This window comes from Anastrepha ludens, chromosome 5 (genome assembly GCF_028408465.1).
Source record: "Anastrepha ludens isolate Willacy chromosome 5, idAnaLude1.1, whole genome shotgun sequence".
Lineage (NCBI taxonomy): Eukaryota > Metazoa > Arthropoda > Insecta > Diptera > Tephritidae > Anastrepha > Anastrepha ludens.
The window spans coordinates 11,932,226-11,950,644 of NC_071501.1; the positions used below are offsets into that span (position 1 = coordinate 11,932,226).

Below are 18,419 nucleotides of genomic sequence, written 5' to 3' on the forward strand. Positions count from 1 at the left end.
TTTGAGTAAAATTTTATTTATATATTCACTTGATGTCAAAAAGTAAATAATTAAAAAAAATATTTTAAATTTAATTAAAGAAAAAAAAAAATTAAAAAAAAACTGAATTGATTTTTTAGATATATTTTTTATATCACACTTTTTATTTTTTACTAAAACCTAAAAATATTTATTGAATAATAATAAAAAACAGCGATTTTCTACGTATTCACCATTTTTTGTTCAATACCTACAGAAGAAATACTAAATAATTTAAAGAAATTTGACTCCTTTTTGTTTGACTAAAATTTAATAGGTAAGAGTAATAAATATTTTTCTATTAAAAAATAGGTGTTACTCAAAGGAACATAGAAGGTATAGCCAAAGTGATCCCAGAGCCACTTGGAATTAAAAAATATTATTTTAGTAAATCAGACTGGGAAGTGCAGGGTGACACTAAAATCTAAAGGGGTTTTCAATTGGCGCGGGTCGATTTTGGCGCCCTGTGGCAGCCATTTTATTTTGGTGACATCTGTCAAATCTTTTGTTTATTATTCAGTTGTTTATGCCAAATCATCATGGCAAGTTACACGATTGAACAGCACTTTCAAATGATAAAAATTTATTATCAAAATGAGTGTTCATTAACGCAAACGTTGCGCGCATTGCGCCCATTTTTCGGTAGTCGTGGTGGCCCTTCAAAGTCGACTCTTCAACGTTTGATGGCCAAATTTAAGACGACCGGGTCAGTAAACAATCAGCCAACACCCGTACGTTCAAGGAACGCAAGATCAGCCGAGAACATTGCCGCGGTCCGTGAAAGTGTACAGCAGAACCCGAGGCAGTCTATTCCTCGCCGTGCACAAGAACTTGGCCTTTCGCAAACTTCAACTTGGAGAATTTTGCGTCGGGACTTGGGCCTACGCCCGTACAAGACCCAACTGACCTAGGAGCTCAAAGTTGATGACCATAGACAACGCCGTTTGTTCGCTGACTGGGCTTCGAATCGTTTGGAAGAGAACCCCAGTTTTGGGCGAAATTTTTGGATGAATGGCTGTGTTAACAAACAAAATTGCCATATATGGGACGACACCAATCCACACGAGGTTCACCAGGTGATAATGCATCCTCAAAAAGTTACCGTTTGGTGTGGATTTTGGACCGGCGGCGTCATTGGTCCGTACTTTTTTGAAAACGACGTTGGTGAGGCGGTCACCGTCAACAGCGAGCGCTACACAACGATGATAACCAATTTCTTATGGCCCATATTGAACCATATGGACCTAGACGACATGTGGTTCCAGCAGGACGGCGCTACGTGCCACACAGCAAACGCCACGATTGACATTCTGCATGAACGATTTGAGGGTAAGGTTATCTCTCGCAGGGCTGATGTGAATTGGCCACCAAGGTCATGCGATTTGACCGCGTTAGACATTTTCCCGTGGGGTTTCTTGAAGTCTCAGGTCTATGCAAATAAACCACAATCGACCGATGCTCTAAAGGTGAACATAACACAGGCCATCGCTCAAATTCAGCCGGATCTATGCGGAAGAGTCATTGAAAATTGGACCACTCGGATCCGTTCGACCTTATGAAGCCGAGGCGGGCATTTGAATGATGTCATATTCCACACTTAATGGCATATATGCGCCTTTCAAATAAAAAAAAATGTTGTCAATAACTCACACACAGCTTGTTTTATTCCATTTCAACATCTACCCGCCCTTATTGAAAAACCCTTTATAAGAAAAAAGCCAACCTATACTCAAATTAAAACTTGAATCGTATGTTATAATAAAAACATTTGTATACAAATTTCGGCCTGCTTTTTTTAACAAACATTTTACAAAGCCTTGCTACGCTACATTGCTTCTATAAAAATTTCCGACAGTAAAACTTGCAACTTTTAAAGTGTTCACATATTTTTGTCCGTAACTGTACATATTTTGATACAACATTTTTATGTAGATATATGGGAAAAACACATCTCTAAAAAAAATTCAAAAGTAAGACTCTCACTTTTTAAGTGTTCATATGTATTCGTCCGTCACTATACATATTATATTTTTGTTAGCAAATGTTTACATATTTGTTGAAAAGCCCCAACACTACATTATATTCCTAATAAAAAACTACAGTTGTAACTGCAATTTTAAGTATGTATATTTCTTCGTTTTGCACTGTATATATTTTGGTTTAACACTTATTTTACAGATGTATGGATAACTCCCATTCCCAAAAAAAAACAGCAAAATCGTAACTTTTGAAGTGTGCATATATTTCTGTCCGTTACTGTATTTATTTTGGTAAACATTTTTTTAAAGATATGCAAAAACCACAGCACTTATCTGCAACCCTAAAAAAACGCAGTAAAACTGTAACTTTTTAGGTGTTCATATATCGTTGCCCGCTACTGGATTTATTTTGGTAACATTTCTTTAAAATATATGTAAAACCCAATAACAGTTGCCTGCATACTTGAAAGACTAAAACATTAAAAACGGCAATTTTAAAGTGTTCATATAACTTTGTTCGTCACTGTCGATATTTTGGATTACAATTTTTTTAAAGGTATGTAAAAATGTCCAACGCTTGATTATAGCGTTAAAGAATACCACATATTTGATGTGTTGTTCATATATCTCTTCCTGTCACTGTATATACAAGTATGTGTGTCCGACATGCTAACCAATTGAATAAACCGTCAGCTGGCCTAAAACAATTTGAACTCGAGAATACTATGATAGAAAAAGAACGAAAGTCTTTAGAGCCTAGTAGATACTTTTAGCTTTATGGCATGCAAAATGCTTAGAGATCCCTGTTGGGAGGGAGACATAAATATTTTTTCCGATAGTCAAGCTGCGATCAAGGCCCCTGTCGTCGCCGCATTGCAGCTCTCTTCTTGTCAACTCCTGTAAAGGGGAGATCAAAGGCCTCGCACGTGCAGGGTACCAGGGCATAGGAATGTAGAGGGGAATGAAGTTACCGATGAGCCTGCCAGTGAGGGGTCGATACAACTGGTTTCTCTTGTCCCCAGCTCAGACATTGGTGCCCCCTTCAACGTTTTTTAAGGGAAACTGCACAATTTCTTTCTTAAAAAAGCGCAAGACAGATGGAGTGCTATTTTATCGTGCGCTACTTTAAAACCACGTTGGCCTCAGTACGACAGAAGCAGGAATGCTTAAAGTGCTGGGGGTCCTCCGTTATTAAATTTCCAAACTCAACGCGGGCAATCGGAACTCATGCGGAGAAGCTTGGACTTCCGTACAACACCCATTGCAGAAGCCGTGGGGATTCGGCAGAGAAAGAGGCTGTTGAACCCTTTTTTTGCATATGTCCGGGTCTGGCGCTTAGGAGCTTGGCGCTTCCTTAGTGTGCCTTTTGGGGATAGCCTGAGGCAGTTCTTAGGCCTAGATCCCTTTTCCCTCCCTCACTACATCAACAGCACTGGTTGGTTGTAGATGGGTTTTTTTTTCCTTTATGTTTTGTAATCTTTCGCAGGTACTGGTCTACATTACGGTATCAACAAGGGGCTCTAGTGCTACTTGGAGTGTACCCGTGGTACTCTTGTCATCTAACCCACCTATCTATCTATAAGCCCGCATGTGTTTTTATTTTTTCAAACCCTGTTTAAATATTAAAAGGCAAATCATAACAATTCCTTTGTCTTATCTGCAAACATCAACTTTTGGATCAACTTTTTATTTTTATTTTTATTATTATATATTTGTTTGTAATTTTTGCTTATTTTTAACTAAATTTTTATTTCTTATTTTTATTTTTAGTTTTATTACTATTTGCTTATTTTGATTTTTGTATATTTTTTTATTTTTCTTGTTTATTTTTATTACTAATTTATTATTATTAATATTTGTTGCTCATTTTTACTTATTTTTGCCAAGTTATTTTATTTTTATTTTTATTACTATTTGTTTATTATTTTTGCTTATTTTGATTTTTGTTTTCATATATATATATATTTTTTTTTTATTATTTTTATTTTTATTACTATTTGTTTATCAATTTTGCTTATTTTTGGCAAATTTTTTTATTTCTAATATAATTATTTTATTTTTATTTTTTTTTCATTTTTGTTATTATATTTATTTTTATTTATATATTAATTTTTATTTTTGTATACATTTTGTTACTATTTTTTTATTTTGTTTTCCTTTATTTTTATTTGTACTTTTTATTTTTATTTTTTATCTATCTTTACCTCGATACAAAAAACAAAGCACAAATCATAACAAGTTTATTTTCGTTATTTCCGATATACCTATTTTTCACATAATATCAATAATTTTTTTTTTGTTGAGTTCGTTCAAAAATTTCTATAAAATTCAACAACTAATTTTAAATTTTTACTTTAAAGCTTTATCTCAACTTTTCATTGCAGTACTTCAACTTCCACTATTTTACTGCGCCCAGATGCAGCTTCACTAATAAAAAAAAGTGCCATAAATGTATGCAAGTGTGTGCGCGTGCATGACAATAATAAATTCACACCAATGTGGCAATTTATAATAGCAATTGAAATTATTGCATACGCGCGAATGCCAAGTCCACATACACACGTTCATACATTCGTATATAAATGCAGTTGTGATTCATGTAACACTACTCAAACACACGTTCAGATATTTTTATTATTTGCGTACATAAAAAATGCATTTGTATTATGCACATACCTACATACCTACATTTGTATGTAGAGAAATACACATTCGCACATTTGCACATTTGTGAATAACTATATTTTCCAGCACTGTGCACATCAGCTGCAGCAGCACATTTCACATAGTCCCATAAACATTGATTTCTTTCATTTTTTTCGTTTTTTTCCGCCTTTATTGCACTATTTCTTTTGCCTTGAAATGCACACACACACACATATCCATACACGTATACACATATCAAAAGTACAACATACCAATCAACTGGCCGTTTGTCTGGTAGCCCGTCTGACTTTATCAACCGATCACAGTAAGACTTACTTCCTTATCCTACATCTTTTCATCTTTGTGGAAAATCTTTGCTTTAGTTATAACCCATTCTGCATTTCACTGAAATTTTTAGTGCCTGAAATCTTTACTGCGCTCAATGCAATAAAATTAACATACAAACATTTGTTATAAATTACAATGACGTGCTGTGCATGGAAATGGCCGAAGAAATATGTTGAATGACTGCTGCATTTCATTGCGTTCTCATATTCCTATTACTTATTCGTGCCGTTATGGTAAAAACCTCGCTGGGTCGGTGGCTGGTGGTGAGGTGGTGAGTGGTCAATCTGTGTATGCAGGCAAGTGTGTGTGAAGAAGGGATAATGTGATTTAAAAAATAACAATCATATTTAATGCGAATATTGAGTACTTTTGTGGTACAACAGGGCGTATGAGTAACGAGCGCGCCATCATACTCGTGCATATAAATACAGTAAACTTGATATTGTGGCAATATTTCAACACTATAAAATAAAAACCTAGTAAGCATTTGGATTCAATTTCGGATCAAATCACTCTCCCAAATGTTGTTTGAAAACTTGATTTGGTATTTATTTGATAATTTTTGCTCTTTTTTGGTGAAAATGAGAATTTGTTGCCTTTGTGGGAAAATTGTTAACTCTAAAATCTACTTCAAAGTATACTTATTATTAGATGTCATATAACATATTTTAAGCCATTCTAAAACAATGGAAAAGGTGTACATTTTTGAAGTACTTTTCTTGAAAACAATTTAGTAATTCCTTGAAAAAAAAAAAAAAAATTAAAAAAAATAAAATAAAATAAAATTAAATTAAATTAAAAAAATGAAATAAAATAAAATAAAATAGAATAAAATAAAATAAAATAAAATAAAATAGAATAAAATAAAATAAAATATATTAAAATAAAATAAAATAAAATAAAATAAAATAAAATAAAATTAAATAAAATGCAATAAAATAAAATAAAGTAAAATACAATAACTTATTTTTCAAGCAGTTACAAGCCATAAACTGAACTAGGAACATTTGTATAAGCATTTAAATCAAAATCTAAAACAAGTCTATGCTAAATGTCGTCAGAAAGGAACGATTTCGTACTAAGAAAAGAATCTGGCAAAAGTTTTCCGACTACATATTTGACTCAGTATTGTTTCAGCGCGCGTCAAATACCAGTAAAGAGAAAATACGTCATATTTTACACATTTTCTTCGATAAAGATAAAATTTAAAGCCAGCTGAGTGAAAATGTGAAAAGTTAATGCGCAATTTTGGTTTCCTGGGTTGCATTCCAGTAATTTTTATAACAAAAATGCACATCACTCACTCACACATTCACTAGTATACAAATATTGAAATGGTAAAGGGTTTTCCAATAACAGGAGGGTTTTCCAACAACGGGATCGAAAGACGATTTTTATGGCCGGAAGTAGATGGTATTGATCTGGACAACGTTTATTTTCAACAAGACGGCGCTACGTGCCACACAAGCGACGAAACCATTGACCTTTTACGGAAAAAGTTTCCGGACCGTGTTATCTCTCGAAGAGGTGATCACTTTTGGCCACCGAGATCTTGTGATTTAACACCTTGTGACTCTTTTCTTGGGGCCACGTGAAAGAGAAGGTCAAAGCTAACAGCCCAGGATCGATACAAAACCTCAAAGATAGAATTCATGAGGCTATCGAGGACATAGGGCAGCCACTTTGCAATTCGGTTATGGAAAATTTCATGAAAAGGATATTGTCCTGTAAGCGTGGTCGTGGTGGTCATTTGCCTGATGTTATTATCCAATATTAACGGCATAAGTTCCTTTTTATAATGAAATAAACATCCGATCATTTATTTTAAAAAATAGCATTTTCCTTTGAATATCAAAATAACACCTGTTATTGCAAAACCCTCGAAAAATAGCTCAGAAATAAGTCGAATTTTAAGGGGTTAAGGGTAGTTAGAGGCCCGAAAAAATGATATTTTTATTTAATCTAAATTAATTTTTTTAAGATTTTCGTAAAAAAACCGAAAATTAATTGTTTAAAAAAAACGGAATTTTTGAAAAAAAATCCCTCGATCAGGCACGACTTTTTTATGTTTTTCAAAAGCAGTATAAATTGTATAGAAATCTGCCAAGCGATTTTTAAGTTACAGTGATCACCAGTTCAAAAAACATAGAAAAACGCATTTTAAGTTTTGCCATCGATTTATGTAGAACGAGAGAGCCCTTTGTTAATTGTTAAATAACTCGAAAAAAGAATTTTCAAAACTTTTTCTTAAAGTATAATGTCTTAAAAATATTGTGTGAAAATTTGAAGTAAATCCGACAAATACATTTACTTCAAATTTTCTCACAAAATAATAATACGATATTATACTTTAAGAAAAATCAAAAAAGAAAAAACAAATTCGTTTGAAAATTCTGACTACCTTTAACCCATTAAGATTTTCGGAAAACATTTTAATTTATTTTTTAGTTGAAAACTTTGCAAAAATGAAATAAAAAAAGTTTGAATGAAAGCCAATTTCTTTACAAAGCCTAGGAGCGCTGCAAGAGTTGCCAAAAAGTAACTAAAAACTCCTAATTTAAGCTTTTGTCACACGATCTGCTGCGCCTCTACGGCCAAGCTTTCAGTTCAGACCTGTACTTCCAAGAGCTGCGCCGGCTGAAGCAGACAACCACCAAGAAAGAGGCGGCTTTGACTTATATAAGTGGCATTGTGTTCCATCAGTAGAACGAAAACTTGGCTGTGAGGCTTTTATGCATCCATAAAGTGCGTAGGTAGCAAGTAAGCGTTTTCCACCTCTTTCTGCCTGTGGCTAATAATTTCATCTCTGTTAGTGTAAAATTCATCTTAAGAAAAGCTGATTACCAAGTTGAACTCGGATTTTAAAAATTCAAAATGGCTATCTATTCAAAATGACTATTTTGGAGGATGATTTATTGTTTCCGTACCCCTCAGCGTTGATGACTTTTATGTGATTTCTACTTGTCAGAAAATATTCAAACTAGTCTAGTCTTATTTTGAGATTATCAAGTAAGATCGTAGGTAGGTAGGTAGAAGTGGCAGCCGGTCTTTAAACCAACTCACTTAGACCATGGTCTATCCATTGTGATACTACAGTAGCAGTTCATCTGCTACCTATCGCTAAACCCATTGATCTGGCTGACATTTATGTCCCTAAGATGGTACTTAACCAATTAAAGTTCTTGAGTAAGTGGTTTCTCAGAAATCTGAAGCGCATTCTTCGTCGTTTTAAATAAATTCTGCCTTCTTCTTGCCCCTATAGCTCCCACAGGAATCTTGAAGCGGAGATTCGAAGGCTCTTTAGATTATCCTATCTGTTAACTTCTGCTCAATTAGTGAAAATAAAACCCGTTCGAAACCCCAATTTATGTTTCAGGTTTGGTCTTTTTTTTCGCCTACTACTACTTTCTTATTTATGCTCCGGTGCATCAACTATGTATTCGATGAGATCGTAGAGATGTTCCATATTCTTGAACATTACGAGTGCGGACATAGAAACATAGAGGGAAATGAAATTGCTGATAAGCTTGCTAAGAAGGGCACTGAATTGGCCGCAGATATCTCCTTACCGGCCATCGGCATCGCCCTGACAGTTGTTAAAGGGGAACTGCGTGAATTATTTCTTAGGAAATCCGAGAAAAGATGGAGCTCCATTTTTTCATGTGCTATTTCGAGAACCCTTTGGCCCGAGTACAATATACGAAGGACTCAGAAAGTCCTTTGGACTCCCCGCAAATCAATTGCCAAACTCGTAGTTGCGTTTCCCTGACGATCAGACACGCTGAAAAGCTAGGGTTACCATTTAACCCCCGTTGCAGAAGCTGTGGGGACCTTTCAGAGAAGGGGACTGTTGAGCACTTTCTCTATAAATGTCCGGGTTTGGCAGCTAGACGATTAAGGTCACTATGTGCTCCTTTCTTCGACTGCCTGGGGCAGTGCGTCAACCTAAATCCCATCAATCTTCTCCATTATATCAACAGCTCTGAATGGATGTAGATATCTGCCCGATGGAGGGTATCAAAACGGCGCTTTAGTGCTACTTGAGGACTGCTGACCAGCACTTAAACCATTTCACCTACCTACGAGTGATTCACTACTGACTTAGCGTAGGCTACGTTACAGTTGTGGCCACTCTCCATCAGGTGGAGGTGGAGGTGCCGACTTATGCCTGGAGGCTCATTGTATTACCCCTTTGTTGGACACAAATTTTTTTTTAACTCTCGATGCTATGAAACTAGTTTGTCTATCGGATAAACGATGAAAAATTGTGGACGGTTGTCGATACTAAGTGTAACTAAGTCTAAAAGAAGTAGCAGCTTAGACAGCGATGTCGCATTCTGGGAAGAGACGGACCGTGGCAGAGAAAGTGTTTAGCGTTCGCCACTTCGATCACGTTTCTGCACCTTCGACAGAAGTCATTAAAGGGAAACCCCGTACGTTTCTCATATGTAACTATTAGGAAGTGCTTGTTAATGAGTCCAACCACTGTACTAACTGAAAGTCAGTATTCATAAGGGACCAAGTTCTGTGCTCTCTCATTTCAGGCTAGGTCTGTCTAGTTGCCTCACAAGTCGGCTCCGTGGCTCATCTAGTGTTGGCCGGCGCGACTTGTAGATTTACCTTATCCAGAGCTTGCTTGAGGGTAGAGGTATACCTACATACAGACGTGGCAGAGTTGACTGATTTAATATTAGTTCCCAGTTGAAAGTAGGTAGCTTGTCTTGCAATACGAAGTCAAGTATGCCTACCCGTATCAAGTGCTAACTTTGCTCAAGTGCGTCATGGACCACAGGGTTTACATCTCTCAATCATCGGAGCCAATTACCGTTTTGAAATGTATTAAGATTTGAGATATACGTTTTTTCATTAAAACTGGGGTTTTCATAAGCCCTTTCCGTCAACTTATCGACATATGCGGGTAAGCATTAAACATTTTGTTCTACATTAGGTGCTGGGCCTCACACCAACGCTTGAAAGTTAGACATCTGACCGTTTAGCCAAATAAGCTGCTTTTAAGCCGCAATTACTTACAGCACTCCTTCCTTTGACTGGCAAAGTCTTCCCTCAGGTGCTGGGTAATTACTTCACTCAGTGTTTACTGGGAGACACTGAGAGCCTGCAGCTGGGCTAAGCTTATGTTGTTTCCAACTTCCGAGTGTAAAGGCTGGTATTAACTCGGATTACATAAATTGAGATGATTTTGAATTGGGTATGCGGAATTTGAATAGATGTGTTGGAGATAAAAATTTGAGCTCTTTAGAGGCTGAAAGCCAATTCTGATATATTTGATAATTTTTGATAATTTAAAATGGAATAAAAGAAATAACACAAATAAATAACGGAACTAGTAGAATGGACGGTATACCGACGATATAGTGGCGTTTCCATAAAGAGTGGATGTATGGCCGAGCTCCTCCTCTTACTTGTGGAGGTACCTACAGTTTTAAGCCGACTACGAACGGCAGATATTTTTTATGCGTCACCTTTTCATGGCTGAAATACACTCGGAGGTTTGCTATTGCCTGTGGAGAGGCGACCATTATAAGAAATAACTTTCATGCATAGAGACTCGAACCTACGCACTCCCGATAGGTAGTCACGTACCAACCCATTCGAATACAGCGGCCGCCTACATGGATGTATACTAGGGCGGGTCGATTTAAAAATCGCTCATTGCTCTATGAAAATCGTATTCTAGGGATCAAAATAAGAAACTTTGCCGAGGGAACCATACCTCTAAAATGAATTCCGATGTCCCCCAATTTAAAAATATCACCATTTTTGGCCTTTACATGAAAAAATCAGCTAAATGGCTATGGTTTTTCTTTATTTTTATTTATTTATTGTATAATAATATTTATTATTTATTTATAATAATATCTATTTTTTATCTTAAGAAATTTATTTAGTCAGAACATAAGTAAATGAAAAAATTAATTTAAGTGAGTTATAGAAAAGAAACTAAAAAGTTCGACCCAAATTGGTATGATATGATTTTCACAGAGCAATGGGCCATTTTTTTGCCTCTCCACAAGCCGACCCGGCCTAATGCATACCCATAAAATTACTACATAGATTTACATTGAAATTTTCTTAAGCAAATCGTAGGAAGTTACTATCATATTTCACATTAATTTTTAATCGAGTTTCGTTTCGCATTTATGATTATTATTTGATATAAACTGCGTATGAACTGATATATTAAATATCACTTGAAAATTGAATTGCGATAATTGAATGCACAGAAATCATAAAATTCCATTAAAAATTATCACAAATACCACAGGTACCAGTGCGCAGGTGTGTATGTATTTGTGCATAAAGCTAAATTTATGTTCAATTATGTGAAATGTGAAATATATTATTTACAACAATTCCAAACCTTTGCTTGCATTCAAATCATGGCATTGCAAAAGTAGTAGCAGGCGAAAAATAGGGTTTGGTATTGTAGCTGCTCAGGGAAATAAATGGTTTTCGCGATAAGTTGTGCACATTTCAATATATATTGCAGAAATACCTTAGATTCGTGTTTATGTGCTAAATTTATATGTTTGCATACAAAGCGTGCACCTATTTACTACAACAACTACTTATATTTGGGGGAATGGTGGCAAATATAAATTTTCCGCACAAGACATAAGCGCTTTATAACCTGCTTGCGTTCCTTTCGGTGCGAGAGTAGTGCACAAGTTCGGGTGAAAACTTTAATTAAATAACGCAAAGTGCAGCGGTGCACCAGGAACCGTAGTAGCGTTGATTTAAGTGCGAAATTTAATGCGTATTGAACACTTAAGATCATGAGTACCTACAATGAAATAAAACAACCCTTACAATATTGTTTTCCGATTTTTATTCCTTTGAATAATATTTACTAATGACTTAGGATTGGTGTTTATTATGTTGCTCAAAAGTAATTATAAGTTTTTGTTTATGGCTTAATTCTTAAAGTCTGGCTCCAAAAGTAATAATAAAATTTTAATGTTTAGTTTTAGGTTTAACTAAAAAAAAGCAATGATTTTAATTTTTTCATAAGGGGTTAGAGGTAGTCAGAATTTTCAAAAAATTGGATTTTCTTTGCTTTTTCTTAAAGTATAATATTTTAAAAATATTGTGTGAAAATTTGAAGTGAATTCGACAAATACTTTTCGAGTTATTCAACAATTAACAAAGGGCACTCGGGCGTTCCGGTAATCGATAGCAAAACTTTAAATGAGTTTTTCTCAAAACTATTAGGTGCGCAAGTAAGTTCCCGCTGTTTTTTTGATGAAAATACAACTTTATTCTGAAAAAATGGTTACAAGTGAATCATTGAAAGTACTGCCCATTGCTGGCTACTGAAATTGAAATTTGAAAAGGTCGAGCCAAGGAGCACCAGGAGATTTGGTGGCTCCTAAAACACTCAGGCTAAAGAGCCCATTGTATTTAAAGCTCTCGAAAGGGGGTAGATAGTCAAGGAGGGAAGGAGAAAAGTATCAGAGAAAGAGATAGGAAAGAATAGAGACAGAGATAGTCCTGTGAGAATTTTCCAGATTCTTTGGCAAATCTGCATGGTAAATATCCTCCAGTTTTGGAGAACGAATATTACTTATTCTCATGACATCGGAACCCAATACTCGTAGCCGTGCTCTAGCAAAGGCAGGACACTCACAGAGAAAGTGCTCAGTGCTATCCGCCTCCTCCAAGCATGACAGGCACATTGGGTCCTGAATGATTCCACTGGTGGTCATATGCTGACCCAATGGGTTGTGTCCTGTAATGATACCGACCATCAACCGAACGTCTTTCCCTCTAAGTTTTAGTAGGAAGTTTGACAGTTTTCTGTTCGGACTTGTCACAAAACGTTTTGCAGTTTTGCAGCCTTCTGGACCGGACTATCGCTCTTTATGTAGATTGCATTTCTTGAAGGCTTCTGTCGTTGGGGTTGTGCTGCAGCTTGCGCTAGCGGTTGTTCTTGTTTCGACTATTTTTTTCCGAGCTCTTTATTCTCGTGCACGTTCAGCAGGCGTTTTTGGCATATTGAAGTCAATAACAAATAGTAACCAAATTGGAAATCAACAATATTTTTATGGTCATCCAATACAATAATGTAACTATTATAAAATTATACTTACAAATACTCAAATTAGTGATGTCAAATCGGGTTTAGTAAGGCACAGCAGTTTTTCCTCAACAGTACCTGTGAACTGTGTAACACAAATCCATGTCGTTTTCTACGTGTCTAGGCGTCTGCGTCTCCTCGCCCGGATGTCATTATATGACATAGGCCTATGTATATATGGCATAGTATTAGTGTATATTGTCTGTGTTTACTCTGTAATACGTATCTACAGAGTGAGGAGACTACGAAGCACCGCACAATGCGGAGAAAGAGAATAGCTTGTATGCCTTAGGCTTATGCATTTCGTGACGGTTTTTCGTAACGCTAGCTCGTGTATCGCGGCCTTGAAATTATACTCTGATGCGCGTAAAGAAGTTTCACTTCAAAAACAAATCTGTTCGTGAAGTTCATAGAGCCATATGCCGCATGATAACGCAAATAGGTCCTTATTTCAAACTGAGGAGGAAGCTGCCGTTACGGTGAATGGCGAGCGCTATTGAGATAGGCTGACGGAAGTTTTATTTCCAAAAATTAATCAGCTAAACATCGATGTCATTTGGTTCCAACAAGACGGAACAACTTGTCTTACAGCGTGCTCAACAATCGATTTATTGCAATATTCAAGCCACCATTGACGCCATAGTGAGTCAGATTTATTGGAAAAGGTAGTCAAGAATTAGACTGATCGAAGGGGCTATGTAACTCATAACCGCGACGGACATATGCCGGACTACAATAAAAAAATGATTCCTACTGCAACTGTGTTTTGTTCTCAAGCTCTAGAAAACACACATTATTATTTATATTATTAATTTAGTTATTAGTTTGCATTATGAGAAGTCTCATTTGGTCTATTGTGCTTGAACGCAAGCCTATTATTATAAAATTTTATAATAATGTATTATTTAAAAAAATACTATTATTTTTGTTTTGGTTTTTATTTTTAATTTCGCAATCTGTAAAACTGTTATTTAGCCCATTGAACTCAAATAAATTAACATCAAATTCAAATCGAAAAACAGAAACTGAGAGTTTACCTGCATACTGAGTTATGTGCATGAAACTGTTGATATGTTGCAAATCGCAGTTCGAAGTTGACACTAACGAATTACCTAAATTACATATGAACGTGTATCAAATGTCTAACATATTTCAACTCTCCATCACATAGATTCTTTTTAGCTACAAAAATGCCAACAATTTCTACTTGGTAAATTTTTAGTTACTCATACGCCATGGAGGACAGCACCATTCCAATTATCATACAAACATTTGCCGTGTTTTGTCCAAGGCTTTGTATAAGTTAGCACTGATTTTCTATTCTTCTGAGTTTAAACCTGTGATATTCGAAGACATTCACTCATACACATGTGCTTACCTAAGTTTATATGTATGTATGTACGTATGCAAATATGAATATGCCTCTATGTGCCTGAGTCATTTTCCCAGGGTATTGAATGTTATTAGAAAATTTACATAACAATATGAGTGTGCCAAGCATTGTTAGCAGACATCAGCCGTGCTCGAACTCGAACAAATAGAAACGTTTCTAATAATATTCAAATGACTGAGAATACAATGAAAATTTGCCTTATTGTCTCGCCAGCCATGGCTGACGCAATGAAGGTATTTCATTTGGATGATTGTTGCAGAACCGTATGCTGTATATCGTAGACACACATGTATACATACATACAAGTATATGTACAACGACATGTTCATACATGCGTAATTATTTATATCATTCCAGACCAAGACCAAGACCGAGTTAACTACGCATATTCACCTGACCCAGTTTCAACGCACAACTACAGCAAAGCATAACAGTTGGCATTGAGTTTGTACAGAAATTAAATTTTAAATAAATTTAAGTGAAAGAAATTCAATTGAAAGTGCCAGCTTGGCTTATGCGCATTTTCAATTACTTTTGCCCTTTTATTTTAATAATGCCATTTTGTTTTCATAAATTTCATTATTTGCAAGTTAAGCATTTACAACACATTTGAATTATACTCATTCTTTTTTTGAACTTCATGCTTTTTGGACACCATTTTTTTATACGTTTGACTTGAGGAAATTTTTTTGTTTTGCAATTTTTCAGAACTTCTACCATTGCTTTCGTGCCACAGCAGCCCTGGCTGCTCAACGCTAATATACGTGAGAATATTTTATTTGGCGAGTCATTTCGCCCACGTCGTTATGATTTCGTATTGGAGGCGTGTGCACTGAAACCGGATATTGAGCTGATGCCGGATGCGGATTTCACGGTGATTGGTGAGCGTGGCATTAATTTGTCGGGAGGTCAGCGACAGCGCGTAGCCATTGCTCGTGCCCTCTACTCATCGGCCAATGTGGTGATAATGGTAAGCTCACAACAAATAAAAAAACAAAATTAAATTAAGTAAATGAAAAAACAAAACCAGCAATAATAGCAGCAATTGCAGTTAAGCAGTGAGAGCTGTGGCCAATCCGTTATGAAAGTAGCACTTAGTGCAGGCGGCTAGGAAGCGGGTTAAATTGGATTGCCCGGTTAAATGGATTGCATGCGATTTTGTATCGGTGGCGGCGTAAATGCGCAGGTGAATGTTGTGGGTTTTGTATTCCGGGTTGGCGTAAAGTAGATTGATTTTCCTGAACTGATTTTGCTTATCGAATGTGAACAGTTGGGAAATTAAAAGATTTTTTTAAGGAAGTTTTTGCAGAGAATTGGGAAACTTTTTCTAATAATATTTCATAATTTTAGCAGCTGTGAGATTCGTAAGTTTCTAGAACAGAGATTTAGGAAAATTTTCATAATATTATTTCATAATTTTAACAGTTGGGAAACAAAAAGATTTTTTGAAGGAAATTTTGGAAGAGATTTGAGTAAGTTTTCGTAAGATTACTTCATAAATTATCTGCTGTCTAGAACATAAGTGGATTTTAAGAAAAATTCTAAATTCAGTCTAAGTTCTTCATTGGGGTTGAGTTGCTTAAGCAACGGATAGGACATTGTTCCGTTCCATTTAGTTCTATTAATTCCGTTTCAAATCTCACGTTGTTCTGATATTTACAGTCATATGTATATATGTACATATGTATGTATTAAGATTACCATTAAATTCCTGTTCCTTTTTCGCTTATTTTTAAAATTTACCCGTGCCGCCAATATTTCGAAAATTACCATTGAACTCCTAAGGGAAATATGCAAATTTCAGTAAGTTTGGTGCAAAATGCAAATTTTTAAAGATCGGTATTAATCGATGCTATTAATTTCTCTTCGAAAAAGTTCAAAAAATGTTGAAAAAAATGATACCAAAAATATACAAAATAACTATCATATTTTCGTTTTTTTAATTTTTAAACTTTTTTTTTTTAATTTAATCTGCCTTTGAGTCTGTATAAAAATAAGTTTTTTTCTTACTTGTTTTTTAATTTTTAATTTTATTTTTTTTTTAATTTTTATAATTTTTTTTATTTTTTTATAAAGTATGTTGGTTATGTTGGCGCATAACTATTTGTGCTTTTTTTTAAAGTTTTGTTTTTTCAATTACACTGTTTTTGAGTGTACAAAAATACGTTTTTTTTGTAATTTTTTATTTTCATGTTTTCATATTTCTAAAGATTTTTTTTATATATTTATAAAGTATGGTGGTTGTTTTGGCGCATAACAATTTTTGTTTTTGCAATTTTAAAACATTTTTTTTAATTTTTGATCTGTTTTTGAGTCTGTACAAAAATAAGTTTTTTTTAATTTTTTATTTTAATTTTTTTATATTTTTAAATTTTTTTTATTTTTTAATAAAGTATGGTTGTTGTGTTGGCGTATAACTATTTTTTTTAAATTTTTTTTTTTAATTTTGGCTCTGTTTTTGAGTCTGTATAAATATAAGTTTTTTTTTAATTTCTTTTTAATTTTTTATTTTAATTTTTTTATATTTTTTTTATTTATTTTTGTTTTTTTTTAATTCTTAAACTTTTTTTTTAATTTTGAATCTGTTTTTGAGTCTGTATAAAAATAAGTTTTTTTTAATTTATTTTTTAATTTTTAAAATTTTTTTTATTTTTTTATAAAGTATGTTGGTTGTGTTGGCGCATAACTATTTTTGTTTTTTTTAATTTTTTTTTTTAATTTGGGATCTGTTTTTGAGTCTGTATAAAAATAAGTTCTTTTTTAATTTTTTATTTGAATTTTTGTATTGTACAATATATTTTTTAATTTGTTTTATTTTTTAATAAATCTTTAAATGGTTGTTGTGTTCGTGCATAACTATTTTTGTTTTTTTTTACTTCTATATGTTTTTTTTTAATTTTGGATCTGTTTTTGAGTCTGTATAAAAATAAATTTTTTTTTTTTATTTTTTCTTTTAATTTTTTTATATTTAAAAAAAAATTTTTTACACTGTTTTTAATTTTTTTATTTTTTAATAACGTATGATGGTTGTGTTGGCTCAGCCCAGACCCAATCAGCCCGGTACATTCTTCATAAGGTGTTTGATCGAGCTCCCTTTAATTTGAAGTGTGCGACTTGATGTTGTTCTGCAAAAAGAGGGACCTACAGTTTTGGGCCGACTACGAACGGCAGTTGGTTTTTATGAGAAACTTTTCAAGGCAGAAATACACTCAGATCCTCCTAATGCCTTTAATTTTAGGTACTTGTCTGCGCCCTTATTTGCCTTCGTTTTCAGGTTATCTTGATAATAAAAAACTTTCGACTTTTTTGGGCTCTGCTGTTAAACCAGAATCACACGAATTGTTTGCTAACTTAGCACTTAAAGATATTAAATATTTCAGTGATGATTTTTCAGTTCACGCAATTAAATAAATTTTTTACGAAGAAGTTTTCTTAACCTAAATGCGAGAAGAATGTAAGAATGTATGAATGTACTTCTTAACGCTTGCACAGTTTGCGAATTTAATGTCCCTGAAAACATCCAAAACGTCATAGGCATCTGTCCAATTTATAAAAATTTTCGGTAGCAGTATTTTGGTGAAAAGACGTCGGATTTGTCTAATATTATAAATATCTTAAATGGCTGTGATTAAAGACCTTTGTGTAAATATGTATTCTACTGTCTCAAACATAGGGAATTGATTTTTAATGAGTTCTTATAAGTGCTCTTTTGAGTTTAAATAATGATTTTTTCTGCGTACTGAAGGGTTGGTTACTTTTGCATTTTATAATGAATTTATTTTTAACCGGAATCGTTTGGGATTTAGGAAATATACATATTCATCAAGCTTGTGTGAAAATTTTATACTGATCCTTTTAGCAATTAACGAAAAATCTGCTCGCCAATTCTAAGAGCACAATTCCGGTTAAGAAGCGGTCAAAGTTTCAAAAGCTCTTT

General features: G+C 34.3%; 1 protein-coding gene across 2 annotated transcripts in view; it reads left to right on the forward strand.

Annotated features, from left to right (window-relative positions):
• The window catches only part of LOC128863210 (ATP-binding cassette sub-family C member Sur), a 90,660-nt gene that overhangs the window by 52,728 nt on the left and 19,513 nt on the right, over positions 1–18,419 (forward strand). For both annotated transcript variants that reach the window (XM_054102248.1, XM_054102249.1), the window contains exon 11: positions 15,191–15,452. In XM_054102248.1, coding sequence (XP_053958223.1) covers positions 15,191–15,452 — 262 coding nt within the window. The remainder of the gene's footprint in view (positions 1–15,190; positions 15,453–18,419) is intronic.